This window comes from Bubalus bubalis, chromosome 21 (assembly GCF_019923935.1).
Source record: "Bubalus bubalis isolate 160015118507 breed Murrah chromosome 21, NDDB_SH_1, whole genome shotgun sequence".
NCBI lineage: Eukaryota > Metazoa > Chordata > Mammalia > Artiodactyla > Bovidae > Bubalus > Bubalus bubalis.
In genome coordinates, this window is record NC_059177.1 from 32,684,877 (window position 1) to 32,701,098 (window position 16,222).

Here is a 16,222-nt window from a genome sequence, read left to right on the forward strand (position 1 = left end):
TCCTCCTTTGAGCGCCATGCCTTGAAGGACCTATTGAGATCCTTGCAAGTGAGGTGGTTGCATCCTCTTACTTCTCGTGTCCCGATCAGTCACTTCTAATCTGCCTGCTTTCCATCTCCCAAAACACAATGAAATGTTTCTCACTTGTTTGATGTGTTAACTTTTATTTTTTGTTCTCGTGAGTTTGACTCTCTTGTCTTCCTCAACTATAGTGTGGGTTGCATCTCTGGAAGGAGAAAACACTGACCTGAGTGGTTAATTTACCATCTTCAACTGGAATTTAAAAAATTAAAACTGGTTCTGCTAAGGTGCTGTTCAGAAAAGGTTCATGGTGACATGTCAGGTTCAGAATGCTATTTAATTCTGGGCTTAGATACTTAGTGACATGTATAATGTGACAACAAAAATAATGCTTATAAGAGAGTTTAACAACTAAAAATTGTTTAGGTTTTTTAAAAAAAATCATTATGCAGTATTTCTGTTCTAGTCTATTTTAGCTAGAAGTAAAATGGAACACAATTTTCTACTAGAAAATGTGAAAAAATCATATATTTTTTATGTTTGAAATGTACAAGTGGAAGCTAATCGCCAGTTTGTACATGCATATAGATTTATTCATTTTTGTCTACTGAGATGGTTCTGCATATAAATTTAGTAGAAGAACGATTAAGAAATCTATCCAACTGTGCAAGAAATGTTGAAATCACAGATACAGATATTGAAGGGACTTGCAGGGACTAAAACAAGTCCTTTTGTTTATTTTTATCTTTTAACTCTCTGTTTGGCTTTATTCTGACATTAGCAGATACACACACACACACACACACACTAGTTGTGTAACAGGTTCTTTGAAATTGAAGTCAGCAGTTATACTTCTTTTTTTTCTTTCTTGCACTTACTGCTGATTTGTGGGAGTGTTAGGAATGGGGAGGAGTGTGTCTGGGGCTGGGAGGGAAGGTGCCAGTAAAGCCTAATGTCAGTTCTCTACTTCATCAGCTACCGCTATGGGAGAGGCGTTTTGCAGTCTTTTCCATGTCTCTGCAATCATGTTCCTCTTTCAGAAGAAAACGGCTCAATCTGATCATCTGAGCATGGGGAGCCACTTTATTTGATTTCCCGTCCTCCAGTGGGCCTGCTGAATTTAAAACCTTTGAAGGTACTAGGCAGTGATGAAACCAGGAACCGGAGACACAGAAACTGGAGCACCCAGTATATAGTCCAGTGCAGTGGGGATAGGAGTCGTGACTCTCGCGGTTGAAGATGCCCTAAATTTGGCAGCAGCTGGCTTCTAATGGGAGAGTTAAGGGTTTAAGGAAGTACTGAAGGAATATTTCTTATGAAATAAAGGAATTAATGCACCAGGTGAGGGCTTCCCTGGTGGCTCAGCTGATAAAGAATCTGCCTGCAGTGCTGGAGGCCTGGGTTTTATCCCTGGATTGGGAAGATCCCCTGGAGAAGGAAATGGCAACCCATTCCAGTATTCTTGCTTGGGAAATCCCATGGACACAAGAGCCTGGTGGGCTACAGTCCATGGACTCGCAAGAGTCAGACATGACTGAGCGGCAAAACCACCACCACACACCAGGTGGGAAAAAATTAAAACAGAGGTTGCTTGCTATTTCAAATCTTTAATAAATATCAGTTGAGTGAGGGGAGCGTTATTGGGGGATGTTTTGATAATAGAAGGCATTTACTTTTTCTTTATTCTGAGAAGTATAATTTTAAAAAAATGATTTGAATTCAGTTCTTTGCATTTCTTCCTAGATCTTCCCAGTTTAACAGTTATTTAAGTAGCCCATCATAATTACAGCAGTAATGTTGCCGTCGCACCATACATGCCGTGTGGGTGTGTGAGTCGCTCGGTCGTGTCCGACTCTTTGCGACCCCATGCACTGTAGCCCGCCAGGCTCCTCTGTCCGTGGGATTCTCCAGGCAAGGTTGCTATCATACTTCCTGTTATTAGCAGTAAAAATTTTATTGAAATTGAACATTGAACAATGTTGCGTTAGTTTCTGCTGTATAGAAAAGCGACTCAGCTATCCATATACATATTCTTTTTCCTATTCCTTTCCATGTAATTTATCAGAGGATTTTGAATATGGTTCCTTGTGCTATTCAGCAGGACCTTATTGTCATATCCAGCCTGATATACTAGTTTGCATATCATACCTCTATATGTTTTGAGCACCTACCATTTCACCTGTGTTACTGTTTGTCCTCAACCCACCCTCTGAAGGTTTATTATTTTGCAGACATGGAAACAGAGGCAAACAGGAATGAAGTCACTTGTTGAAAACCTCCCAGAAGTAGAGAGATGGCAAGCTAGCCATTGAAACAGAGGTACCTGGAGTCTTTAAAGACTGGAATGACTTTGAGTTCTTTCTTGCAATGTTAGCTTCTCCCGCCCCCAACTTATTGTTTGGAAACTCCTCAAATCTAGAGAAAGGTTGAATGAAAAGTATATCTTCATATCCCTTACGAGGCATTGCAGGCAGATTGTTCATCATCTGAGCCACCACGGAAGACCCCTATCATATTAGAACTGCCAATTACACACTCCTATGCCTGTGTAGCTATTCCTTTTTTTTGTTTAATTGTTTGAAAATAAGTGGCAAACTGCATATATTTTTTGAGAATAAGACCATTCTCCAAAAGAATTTACTACTGTAACAAACTATATCACTATAAACTAAAGCAGATAATGAATTGGGCTTAAAAATCCAATTTACCACACAGACACACACACACACACACACACACACACACTTTTTCAGAAACACAAATGATCCCAAACGATGTATTTTGCCCAGTCGTGTTAGCGCTGTGATTCCCCTGATGTGAAGCTCATCACCTTCTTGCAGTCCATGAAGTGAGAATGAATAAGTGACAATGTATGAGTCATCTCAGGCTGCCATAACATATTAGCACAGACTGGGTGGTTTAAACAACAGAAATTTATTTTCTCATAGTTCTTGAAGTTAGAAGTCCAAGATCAAGGTGTCAGCACATTCATCTTCTGGTGTGATCTCTTCCTGGGTTGCAGACTCCCCTCTTCTCACCGTGTCCTCACACGGCCTGTTCTGTGTGCGTGTGCAGAGGGGGCCAGGTCTCTGGTGTCTCTTCCTTTTCTTATGAGAACACCAGTCCTCTTGGGTTGGGGCTCTGCCCTTAAGACCTCATTTAACATGAATACCTGCCTAAAGGCCCTATCTCCAAATACTGTCATATGGGGATTCGAGATTCAGCATACAAATTTTTGTGGGAAGAGGGCATAGTTCAGTCTATGACAGATGCCTTGAAGGAATACTTCTGAAATATAGGAAGATTCAGTTCACTTCAGTTCCGTTGCTCAGCCATGTCCAACTCTTTGCGATCCCATGGACTGAAGCACGCCAGGCCTCCCTGTCCATCACCAACTCCTGGAGTTCACCCAAACCCATGTCCATTGAGTCGGTGATGCCATCCAACCATCTCATCCTCTGTCATCCCTTTCTTCTCTGCCGTCAATCTTTCCCAGCATCTTTTCCAATGAGTCAGTTCTTCACATCAGGTGGCCAAAGTATTGGAGTTTCAGCTTCAACATCAGTCCTTCCAATGAACACCCAGGACTGATCTCCTTTAGGATGGACTGGTTGGATCTCCTTGCTGTCCAAGGGACTCTCAAGAGTCTTCTCCAGCACCATAGTTCAAAAGCATCAATTCTTCAGCGCTCAGCTTTCTTTATAGTCCAACTCTCATGTCCATACATGACTTCTGGAAAAGGTGCATCTCAGTGTAACATGTGACAGTATATGTTACTAATTAAAGACAGCTTTTATATTATGTAATAATTAATCTGGGAGCTTTTAGTTTGTATTTATAAATAATCAGAAATACTACATGTGAAATATATATTCATCTAATATTGAGATCCTCTCAGAGCGCTTATTCTGGGCTGCTTATCATCTTCTCTGTATGTGTGTCTTCTAGTTGATGGTATTCTTAACAAAGAATGGCAAGGAGGTAGTGGCCTTGATTAAGTGTGGAGGGAAAGTCTTTAGAATACGTGTGTTGCTGAGTAGTGAAAGAACAATATTTTTGGTAAGATGAATTAAAATTGCTGAGTATGGGAAGTTTGTAGATACTCTAAAAACTAAGGAAAGCGACTGAGTTGTGTTGAGTTAGAACATATTATTCTTTTGACTTTTAATCTGTTATTGAAAATTATATTTATAATATCTATTATAATAGGATAGTAATAGTTTTCTCCCCAAAAATGGTATTGCACTTTTTGAGTACAGGAAGAAGGTCTTGAGGGGGGGAAAGAGCAAGTATGTGGGATATAATTCTTAGACTGGATTAGATACGACTTTATACAGGGAAAATTGTTACATAGTGTAATGTGTAATTTTTTATTTTATTATTGCCTTATGTTGTATGATGAGAAATGTCTACGAAACCATTCAGGAGCTTCCCTCATTTCTCTATGAGCTTCTCTTTGGTCTTTTGACACTTCAGTCAATCTGTCTCTTTTTTAAAAATATATTTATTTGTTTGTCTGTGCCGGGTCTTAGCTGTGGCACATGGATCTTTAGTTGCAGCGTGCAAACTCTTAGTTGTGGGATCTAGTTCTCTGTGGGAACTTACCTGTGGGATCTAGTTCCATGATGAGGGATTGAGGATCGAACCCTGGCCCCCTGCATTGGGAGCAGAGTCTTAACCACTGGGCCACCAGGGAAGTCCCAGCCACTCCCTTCTGAGAAGTCTTTCCGGGTGACTTTCTCCTCTTGACCTAAATCTGCCATATTCTCAGTAAAATGGCTTTGAGTAGTATTCAGGCAGCTATACTGTGCCCCTGGCAATGGCTTTATGAAATTCTTCAGCATTTGTAATACTTGTGTCATGGGATGTTTTGGACCATCACCTAGAGGCTGCTCTGAGACTTGACGGTACAGTTCCTGCTGTACCGTCTAGCGGGGACTAGATTTGTGTGACCAGGCATAATTTTTTAACTGATGATGTCAGTGAATAGTCATACAGCAGTGAACACAGGTTCCATATAGAACATCCGGCACAATGGTGACACCCAGAAAACTGGGACAAGGAAGGTTATAAGTGAACTGTATGTGCTTCTATCAAATGCCCACCCCTTCACATAGGTTGTGCCCATAACCTCCTACCTGCTCAGACATCTCTATAGTAGTTTTCTGTATCCAGTTTTCTCCAATAAAGCCTAGGCAGCATATTAGAAAGCAGAAACATTACTTTGCCAACAAAGGTCCATCTAGTCAAGGCTGTGGTTTTTCCAGTAGTCATGTATGGATGTGAGAGTTGAACTATAAAGAAAACTGAGTGTCAAAGAATTGATGCTTTTGAACTGTGGTGTTGGAGAACTCAAGAGTCCCTTGGACTGCAAGGAGATCCAACCAGTCCATCCTAAAGGAGATCAGTCCTGGGTGTTCATTGGAAGGACTGATGTTGAAGCTGAAACTCCAATACTTTGGCCACCTGATGCGAAGAGCTGATTTATTTGAAAAGACCCCGATGCTGGAAAAGATTGAAGGCGGGAGAAGAAGGGGATGACAGAGGATGAATTGGCATCACTGATTCAATGGAAATGAGTTTGAGTAAACTCCAGGAGTTGGTGATGGACAGGGAGGCCTGGCGTACTGCAGCCCATGGGGTCACAAGGAGTTGGACACGACTGAGCGACTGAACTGAACTGATACATGTTTGTTGTAAACTCTCCTACCTAAAAATTGCTAATATCTGTATACCGTATACTTATTTTTCTTCTGCCTTTCACAGTACAATTTCTAGCTGTAATTATTGTTTCCAATTTCTCACTTTATGTGTTTTCTTGAAACCTGTTCCAATCATGATTTGCCCCCACTGTTCTTCTGATACTTTTCCTGTGACGGCCACCAGTGGCTTTAATCCTGTAGTATCCAGGGGTCCTCATCTTACTTCAGTTCACAGCAGCATTTAACACGATCACTCCCTTATCCTTGAAACCTTTGTCTCCTGGGCTGCCAGAATACCCCTCATCCATCCTTGGTTCTCGTTTTAGGCTGCTGGTCACTCCTTTTCTTCCAAATTTGTGCCATTAAAGTGAGCCTTAGAAAAAAAAATTCTTGAGGCCCAATTACTTCCTTGGGGATTTGACCCAGTCTGATGGCTTTAAATACCATCCACATATTCTAATGATGGACAGACTTAAACCAACCCTCTCTCTTAATCTTCAGACTCAAGTCTCACACCTAACCACCTAGTTGATGTTCCTCAGTTAGGTATCTAACCAGCACCTAAAACCAAGTAAGCTCCTGGTTTGCCCTCATTTCTTGGAGGATCATCCCTACCCTTCTTGTTCATGGCAGCAGCCTCAGAGTCTGCTTTGAGTCCTCTCTTCCGCTCACACCGTACATGTAACCCCTCAGCACATCCCATCGCCTCTACCTTCTAACTGTATCCAGATCCCCACCTTTCCCATATCACCACTGCTGCCACCTGCTCCAAGCCATCGCCACCTCTCCCTGGACTATGGTGACAGGAACTGCGTCCCTGCTCCCAGCCTGTGCCTCTTCAGTCTGAGCTCATCACAGCAGATCCTTTATAGATGTTTGTCGTAGCAGGTCACTCCAAGTTCACACTTCCCAGGGGCTCTGAGTCATATTGTAACTAAAGCCCAAGCCCCCACTGTGACCCACGAGGTGCTGGGGAAGCTGCCCACTCAGTCTGCATTATCTTTCGGCATCACTGCCTATGAATCTACCCTTCTCTCACACAGCACCAGGTGTCAGGGCCTCTTGCCCTCAGATACTCTGCAAGTGTTCGTCTCTCATCTACTTCAATGTCACACTGACGTGTTAGGTTCTTGGGTGCTCCCTATTTTAAATTCCATCTCTGCTGCTTTGTGTTGCTTTCATCACCAGAATGTGAGCGGTCCTTTGTCCTGTCTTGGTCACTGTTATGTTTCCATGTGTCTGGCACAGAGCAAGTGTTCAACAAATAGTTATTGAATAAATATGTAAACAAAAACCCTAAGTCATTTATTCAACTTCTATGGTGTTTGAAGTAGCTCATAATATCATTAAGCACTTTAATTGAAACTTCAGAACCATCTTGTGTGATAGATAACAGACTAGCTGTGTATTCAGAAAAATGAGGTTGAATTACTCAGTTGAATTCCCCAAGTCTGGAAGCTGGCATTCCAGCTCAGTAATTCTGACTCCAAGTCCAGTGCTCTCTCCTTGGTTACCTTCAGGGAAGAAGTCCGTTTCTGCCTTGGGAGAATCGTCAGATACTGCCATTCGTTATCTCTACTTGCTGAGGCCAGAAGCATCTCTCTTCTTTACTACTGTCTGCTCAACCCCAGCAGAGGCGTGGAGCATAGCAGGAGCCCAGGGGATACTTGTCTGCACAACGAAGTTATGACTTTTGTCCAGCTGACAGTCCCATGGCTACCATAGGCTTAATGTCCATAGTCTCAGGTATCTCGTTTGGACAGAGAGCGATGTTGGGGCCAGGACTGGGGAAGAAAGTTGAGAGTTTAGAAGCACAACCAGGCATGGTGAGCTTGTTTCCCAAAGGCAAGTGGCGCGCCACGGCCTCATTCTCTGCTTTCATTTCATGAAGTCTTGTTTTCAGCCTTCTCTTTGCTGTGTTCTGCTCCCATGGAGGGGGAGGCTGAGAATACTGGAGAGAAAACCCTGCTCAAATCAAAGCAGCACTTGCTAAGATCACTGGAGTATGAGGCTTTCCTCTGTGGGTGTATTTTCCTGTGCTGGGCTGGAGGAGGAAGCGGGGAAAGGATTTAAACAAAAGCAAAAGGATGCGAGGGAAATAAGAGCATCAAGAAACTCACCCTAATCGGATGCCTTCTGTCTCTCCATCAGCTTTCAGTTAGCTCCAGCCAATCAAAGTAGGACTTTTATTGCAAATGAGGTTTTGTATTTTATCCCTTTTATCCTGGGAAGACCCTGCACTGGGACAAATATGTATTTATTTACCCTGCTGTCAACTTTTCTTAAAAACATATTTAATAAGAAAAACAGATACGTATTTAAGCAGATAACGTTAATCTATCCTCTGTAGCAATCCCAAAGCAATGAATTTTTGTCGTAAGGATTGTCATAACTCTTTTAATGGTATATACATAAATTATTCAGGTGAGTGAGAAGCCAGGCATATTAGATTTTACAATTCTGCCAGTATGTTATGTCACCTTTTTGGAAAAGAGCATATACAACCTGATTGCAAATTCAGAAGTGTGGAAAGGAATAAGAAGGTGAGATGATTTGAGAGAGTAGCACTGAAATGTATATATTACCATATGTAAAATACATAGCCCGTGGGAATTTGCTGTATAACACAGGGAGCCCAAAGCCAGTGCTCTGTCACAACCTAGGGGGCGGGAAGGGGTGGGAGGTTTTAGAAGGAGGGGACATATGTATACCTATGGCTGATTCATGTTGATACGTGGCAGAAGCTATCACAATATTGCACAGTGATTATCCTCCAATTAAAAAAAAAGTAAAATTAAAAATAAATAATGTTTCAAGTTTCCCCAGTTTAAATATATGCCTCTAAAGCGCACTGAGAATAGTGTCTGGTACATAGTACACTGTATGAAAGTGTTGGTTAAATAAACAGAAATAATACACTTCCATCCACCTATCAGAGAAGAAGCTTGGAAGGGAAATGGCTCAGAAATGGACAAGGATTAATGGCGTAAAAAGGATGGTGATTTTCTTTTCTTCCCCCTGCTTTGGCCAGTTTCTGTCCAGTGAACCTGGCTCCACTTCTGGATAACTCATCCATCCATCCTCCACTCCACACCTTGAAGCTCTAAAGTAAACCTCACATGAGACATTTCAGCACAACTTCTCACTTACTGCATAGCCCTTATGTTATTATATGTATGTAGCTGTAGTTTTCAAGACAGTTCCCTGACCAAAATGTTCCTTGCTGTTTAAGAGAGAAGATGCATCTTTGTTTTAAGTGAATGTATCTGAAGTGGCCAATTCCTGGTACTAAGCTTATCGAACAAGGCATCCCTCTTCTATGTCTTTATAGAGAACTAAGCTACTCGTTTCTTGTCTGCTTTCTGCTCTCATTGTTTTCCTGTCTAGCGACACCATACTTCATAGATAGATGTATGATGTTTATGATGGTTACATTTATATGTCAGCTTGACTGGTGGGGTGCCTGGCCAAGCATTATTCTGGGTGTTTCTGGGAGGGTGTTTTGGATAAGATGATCATTTGAATTTATAGGTTAATCTTTAGACTAAGTTGATCTCCCCAAAATGAGTGGGCCTCATCCAATCAGTTGAAGGCCTAAATAGAGCAAAAAGCTGTATTTTCCTCTTGAATGAGAGAGACTTCTTCCAACCTTTCCTCTTTTTAGACGCTGACTGAAACATACATACTTCCTGGGTCTTGAGTTTGTCCACCTTTGGACTAGAATGACACCGTGGCTCTCCCACTTCTCCGGCTTGCTGACTCTCTCTTTAGATCTTGGGAATTGCCAGTTTCCATGATCACTTGAGTCAGTTCCTTAGGATAAATCTCTTTCTGTGTATATACAACCCACTGCAGCGTTCTTGCCTGGAAAATCTCATGGACAGAGGAGCCTGGCCAGCTACAGTCCATGGGGTCGCAAAAAGTCACACACGACTGAGCAGCTGAGCATACACACAGTAAAATATTAGCTACCATAGCCACTGCATTTTCCACCATCCTGTGATATCGTAGACACTATGTAGCTTTGAATCTCTCCTCTTTCCATTCTCTAGTTGTGTTAATGTGGGCAAATTAATTTCTGGATATTTTGTTAAATGTAAAATAGAAATGAAAATAGTACCTACATCATAACATTTTTAAAGACTACATGGGACAGTATTTATAGGAAGTTTAGAACAGTGCTTGCAACCTGACATAGTTTATCAAGTCAGAAATGCTGTCAGTTGTGAAATACATTGCTATTTTGTGTATTTCAAAGTAGAGAAAGCAATGCCAATTATAATGGTAAGATACTATCAGTTGTGACATCTCCTGACATGTTAAAAGATGAAAAAAAAAATGTTTCTTAAAATCAATAAAGTACCAGAGTTGGTGCTATATAAATGAATAAAATCTACACCAGGCAAGCTGATTATTCAGAGACAAGACTGAATAGAAAAAAAATCTGTTTGCGTTTGTGGATGGTTATCTAAATAGCAACAAAACTCTTAGCAAACTATAATATTAATGAATGTTCACCTCACTTCTTGGCTAGTCTAGGAAGTTACTAAAGCATATTTCTTTTATTTTCTTAATGGGGTATAGAGCTGCTCTATGGCCATTTAATAAGGCATGATGGCTGTTCTAGACTTCCCCCACCAAATTCATATGTTGAAGCCCTGGGCCCCAAATGTGACTGTGTTTGGAGACAGGGTCTGTGAGGAGGCGATAAAAGTTAAATGAAGTCATAGGGTGGACCCTAATTTAATAGGGCTGGTGTCCTTAGAGAAAAGAGGAAGCAATGCTAGATCATGCTATCTCTGCCACGCGAGGACGCAGTAAGGAGGGGGACTTCCCTGTGGTCCATTGGCTATGACTCTAACCTTCCAGTTCAGGGGGCGCAGGTTCGGTCCCTGGTCAGGTGAACTAAGAGCCTGCCCACATACTGTGCAGCCAAAACACTAAAGTAAGTAAACTAGTTTTTTTTTTTTTTTAAAACAAAAAACAAAAAACCAAAAACCAGGCTGTCTAAAGCCAGGGAAAGAACTCTCACCAGGAATTGAATTGGCCAGCACCTTGATCTTGGGTGTCTAGCTTTCAGAACTCTGAGACACAAAGCCTGTTTTGAGACCACCCAGTCTGGGTTAGTGTGTCGTGGCAGCTGATGGGGAGGGTGGTCACTGAGAGTGGACTGGCCACCCCTCTCCCCCCGGCCCCCAGTCATTGCCTGTCTGGGATTGTATGACCCGAAGGCGCTTATGTGCAATTGGAAACAAGAGAAAGACTGTCCCCGTGAGCTCTCCCCGTCCTCACTTCTCCGCTCACGTTGTGCTAAAGTTCCATGCTACTTTACTTTATTTATGTACTTTCTTACAATCACACACAACTACCTATGGGAAATAAACACTCTTCTTGTGAACATTCAATTAGGTTTATCATTTTAATTATGTCTTTCATGTTGCTGTGTTCTTGTGCTGTGGATTGAAAGCTGTCTCTCATGTTGGTGGTCTGACTCTCTGGGTACTGGTTCCACTTTTACATATTTTACAAATGAAACTTTGCCTTAGTGTTTGTTCTCACCGTTATTTGGATTTTGTTTTTCCCCGTTTAAGATGGTATGATAGGGAAGGGCCAGAAAATCATTCAGCATGATGCAGAGATTATTTTGTAGAAGGCCTATCTTTATGGACTGAAAATCTGAAATAAGGAATTTTTTGAATGAGTTTTGTTATTCGAAGCACATGCACCAAACAACAGAGACCGAGCAAAACATTAACCCGTGGGACTCCTTGGGGAAACCTGTTTTAATGAGTAGATGAGATTTCTTATAATTCACAGAACAATTTATATGTAAATGGAATCTGTGAAAACTGTGAGGTGGGTGCTCTGAGGGTGCTCAAAAGCTTGCCTTTCGTTAATAATTTCTGAACACTGCCTCTGTAATCTTGTTTATATTGCTTTTTTAAAATTAGAGTGAAGCTCAGTCTTTCCATCCTAGTTATAACCATAGTTAGTGTATTAGTTATCTATTCAGTTCAGTTCAGTTCAGTCGCTCAGTCGTGTCCAACTCTTTGGGACCCCATGAATCGCAGCACACCAGGCCTCCCTGTTCATCACCACCTCCCGGAGTTCACCCAGACTCACGTCCATCGAGTCAGTGATGCCATCCAGCCATCTCATCCTCTGTCGTCCCCTTCTCCTCTTGCCCCCAATCCCTCCCAGCATCAGAGTCTTTTCCAATGAGTCAACACTTCGCATGAGGTGGCCAAAGTACTGGAGTTTCACCTTTAGCATCATTCCTTCCAAAGAACACCCAGGACTGATCTCCTTCAGAATGGACTGGTTGGATCTCCTTGCAGTCCAAGGGACTCTCAAGAGTCTTCTCCAACACCACAGTTCAAAAGCATCAATTCTTCGGCGCTCAACCTTCTTCACAGTCCAACTCTCACATCCATACATGACCACAGGAAAAACCATAGCCTTGACTAGACAGACCTTTGTTGGCAAAGTAAAGTCTCTGCTTTTGAATATGCTATCTAGGTTGGTCATAACATTCCTTCCAAGGAGTAAGCATCTTTTAATTTCATGGCTGCAGTCACCATCTGCAGTGATTTTGGAGCCCAGAAAAATAAAGTTATCTATTACTGTGTAACAAATTAGCCCTGATCTTAGATGCTTGAAACAACGTACAGTTGACCCTTGAACAACACAGGCTTGAAGTGTGCAGGTCCACTGTCCTCTGATTTTCTTTAATAAATATGCACTATAGTGCCACATGACCTGTGGTTGGTTGAATTTGTGGATGTGTAACTGTAGGTAAGGAGCGCCAACTGTAAGTTATACTCTGATTTTCGATTGTCTGTGGGAGTTGGAGCTTCTAACTCCTGCATTGTTCACAGGTCAACTGTATATGATTTTACTCACTCCTGTGACTGCTGGCAGCAGACTTTAACTCCTGGCCGCAAGACGCTCAGAGCTGCACGCAGCACGGCTTCCTCAAACCGCTGCTCCTGGTGTTTCCTGTTGGTATTGGCACCCAGACCAGTGCTGGTGCAGCATCAGAGGAAATACACCTAGAGGCTCACTTACAGGGTTTCGTGGCAAGCGACTTCAGTTTCTTTATAAGGGCCGCTTACGCCATGGTTTCCCGAGAGTGAGTGATCCAAAGGGCACAGGAAGAGTGGCCACCTGCTTGTGGAAGTGCCGTATTACAACAGCAGGCTATTGGTCACGCAGACCCACCCTGGTACCACGTGGGAAGGGACTGCACAAACGTGTGGACTGGAGGAGGCAGGGCTGACTGGGGATCGCCTTAGATGGTGGTTGCCACAGCTGACATGACCTTGAACAGAATGAGAGAGTCATTGAGTAGAATCATTCCCTCAGGGTCACTCATGAGAATAGGTTCAGCTACTATTAACCTGGGCTTCCCTGGTGGCTCAGATGGTAAAGAATCTGCCTGCAATGCAGGAGACCTGGGTTCGATCCCTGGATTGGGAAGATCCCCTGGAGGAGGGCATGGCAACCTGCTCCAGTATTCTTGGCCTGGGGGAAATCCCGTGGACAGAGAAGCCTGGTGGGCCACAGTCCACGGGGTCGCAAAGAGTCAGACACGACTGAGTGACTAAGCGCACACATTATTAACCTAAGTTCTCTCTTTGTTCTGCTCACTCCTGATACTCTTCCAGTAAATCCTCTTTGAATTAAGTGAGCTCAGATCAGTTTCCATTGTTAAAACAGAAGAGTTCTAACTGATAAAATGAACTCCAAAGTAAATTAAACTGCTTTTTGTTTGTTACAGGACTATGGAAGTCAGGTTTCTCATTATTGGTGTCAGGAGATACAAATAGAGAATTGTGGACAGAGTAGTGAGAACCTGTGGTGCTAGGTTGGAATTGGAGATATTGGTGTGAACTTACTCTGTACACACACATGCTCACACACACTCCTAGATTGATCTATCCTTTCAGCCCCAAATCACTCCCTGGTAGCAATGAATAAACCTTTGTGCCAAGACCTTGGTTTCTAAATCTGATGCCCCACTAAAAACAATCAGGTTTCCTTTGAGAAAAATGATGATGGCAAGGAGAATAAAGGGTGAGCCTGGCACATCTTTGAGTCTCCATTTGCGCCAGAAAGTTAGAAAGAACTCAAAGAGTAATGGGGATATGTCAAAAATGACAGAGCTGCCAGTGTGAAGGGTCTCCTCCTGTCTAGGTCTGAGAGAATTTGAACATTAATATAGAATCAGTTTTGCAACCATCATGTTAATAACTGGTTCAGATGGAAATCATCGATGGATGCTAAAAATAGTGGGTGAACGTTTGATGGACAATGGGGTGTTGCCATCGTTTCAATATATCTCCCCTTAAAATGCGTATTAATTACAAAGGGCAAAATAATACCTTTAGAGATGGAGAAACATGGTAGACACCACCGTAAGCATGTAATTAACAGTCACAGCACCAGTAGTGAAATAAATGGACACAAAATGCCTCCCGATAGGATGCACTGAGAAGAACACAGTGTCCCTTCTAGGGTAGTCTGCCCAAGTGCATTGCCCGACTCTCATCGGGAGGAAACATCAGACAAATCCGAAGTGAGGAACATTCTACACAGTTACTGACGTGTATTCTTTAAAAATGTCAAAGTTGTGAAAGATAAAGCCTGAGGAATAGTTCTGACAAAAGAAAACTAAAGAAAAGTGAACTGAATATAATGCAGGATCCTGCATTAGATCCTGAGGAAAAAGGAAAACTGCTCTGAAGGACAATCTTTGGGAAATTACTTCGGCCACCTGATGTGAAGAACTGACTCATTTGAAAAGACCCTGATGCTGGGAATGATTGAAGGTGGGAGGAGAAGGGGACGACAGAGGATGAGATGGCTGGATGGCATCACCGACTCAATGGACATGAATTTCAGTAAGCTCTGGGAGTTGGTGATGGACAGGGAGGCCTGGCATGCTGCAGTCCATGGGGTCGAAAAGAGTCGGACACGACTGAGCGAGTGAACTGAACTGAACTGAGGATTGTCAATTATGTAATAGCTTTATGTTAATGTTCATTGTCCTGAATTTGTTAATTATGTCAGAGAGTTAATTAATTATTTTTGGGAAATACACAGTATTTAGGGGTGAAGGAATGCCATGTCTTCAACTTACTCTTAAATGGCTCAGAAAAAATATATGACCTAAGGTGAATGATGAAGCAAACGGGGTCACATGTTAATGATTAGGTGTCTTGGTGAAAGGTCTTCTATCGGTTTGCTATTGCTTCTCTGACAAATGACCATAAATTTAGTGGCTTGTTTCTGTGAGAAGACTGGCGCAGTCTGGCTGGTTTCTCTGGATTAAATTCAAGGTGTCAACAGGACAGCATTCCTTTATGGGGTCCCGAAGGAAGAATCTGTTTCCAAGCACATCCATGTTTTTGGCAGACTTCAGCTCCTGGTAGTTGCGGGACTGAGGTCTCCGTTTCCTTGACTCTTGGCCCCTCTGCCTTCAAGCCACCAGCGGTGCTTTGGAGCCCGTCTCATGTTTTCAACCTGACTTCCCCTTCTGATTCTCTCTCTCTGCCCTGAAGGGCTCATGTGATGACATTAGCTCCACATAGGTAACCCAGGATAATCTCCCTCTCTGAAACGCAACCAATTAATAATCTTAATTACAGCTGCAAAATCTCGCTGCCATGTAAATAACATAACGTAGCCATGGGTGTCGGAGAAGGCAATGGCAACCCACTCGAGTACTCTTGCCTGGAAAATCCCATGGATGGAGGAGCCTGGTGGGCTGCAGTCCATGGGGTTGCTAGGAATCAGACACGACTGAGCAACTTCACTTTCACTTTCCCCTTTCATGCATTGGAGGAGGAAATGGCAACCCACTCCAGTGTTCTTGCCTGGAGAATCCCAGGGACAGCAGAGCCTGGTGGGCTGCTGTCTGTGGGGTCGCACAGAGTTGGACACGACTGAAGCGACTTAGCAGCAGCAGCAGCAGCAGCCATGGGTGTGATACCAGGGACTAAAGGTCCCAGAAGCCAAATTTCTATCTGCTGCAGGTTCATAGGAGTTCATGCCACTATTCTTGTTACCTTTATCTAAGTTTAAGGTTACATCAAAACAAAAAAGTTACATAGATTCATGGATACAGTACATGGAATTGGAAAGCTGTAGTCGTGGCGTCGCTGAGCCTCTTGGTAGTTCCGTTTCTTCCTAACAGTACTGGGTCTGTTTTGTTCCCCTCTTACCCACCAGGTCACCACCAGATCAAGCAAGGGACCTGTGAGGTGGTTGCAGTGCACAGGTGCTGCAACAAGAACCGCATAGAGGAGCGATCCCAGACGGTCAAGTGTTCTTGCTTCCCAGGACAGGTTGCTGGCACGACTCGGGCTCAGCCCTCTTGTGTTGAAGGTAAGACCTTCGCAGTCAGTTTCCCTAATGTTGCCCAAGGACCTAACACTGTAAGAACCTTCTTGCTTTATTGTCTTTGCAACTGCAAAGAAAAGTAGGTCAACTACGTC

The 16,222-nt window shown here is 42.9% G+C and overlaps 1 protein-coding gene across 11 annotated transcripts in view; it reads left to right on the forward strand.

Annotated features, from left to right (window-relative positions):
• The window catches only part of TAFA4 (TAFA chemokine like family member 4), a 180,068-nt gene that overhangs the window by 133,476 nt on the left and 30,370 nt on the right, over window positions 1-16,222 (forward strand). For all 11 annotated transcript variants that reach the window (XM_025271901.3, XM_044933697.2, XM_044933692.2 and 8 more), the window contains one exon: window positions 15,957-16,112. In XM_025271901.3, the coding sequence (XP_025127686.3) occupies window positions 15,957-16,112 (156 nt within the window). The remainder of the gene's footprint in view (window positions 1-15,956; window positions 16,113-16,222) is intronic.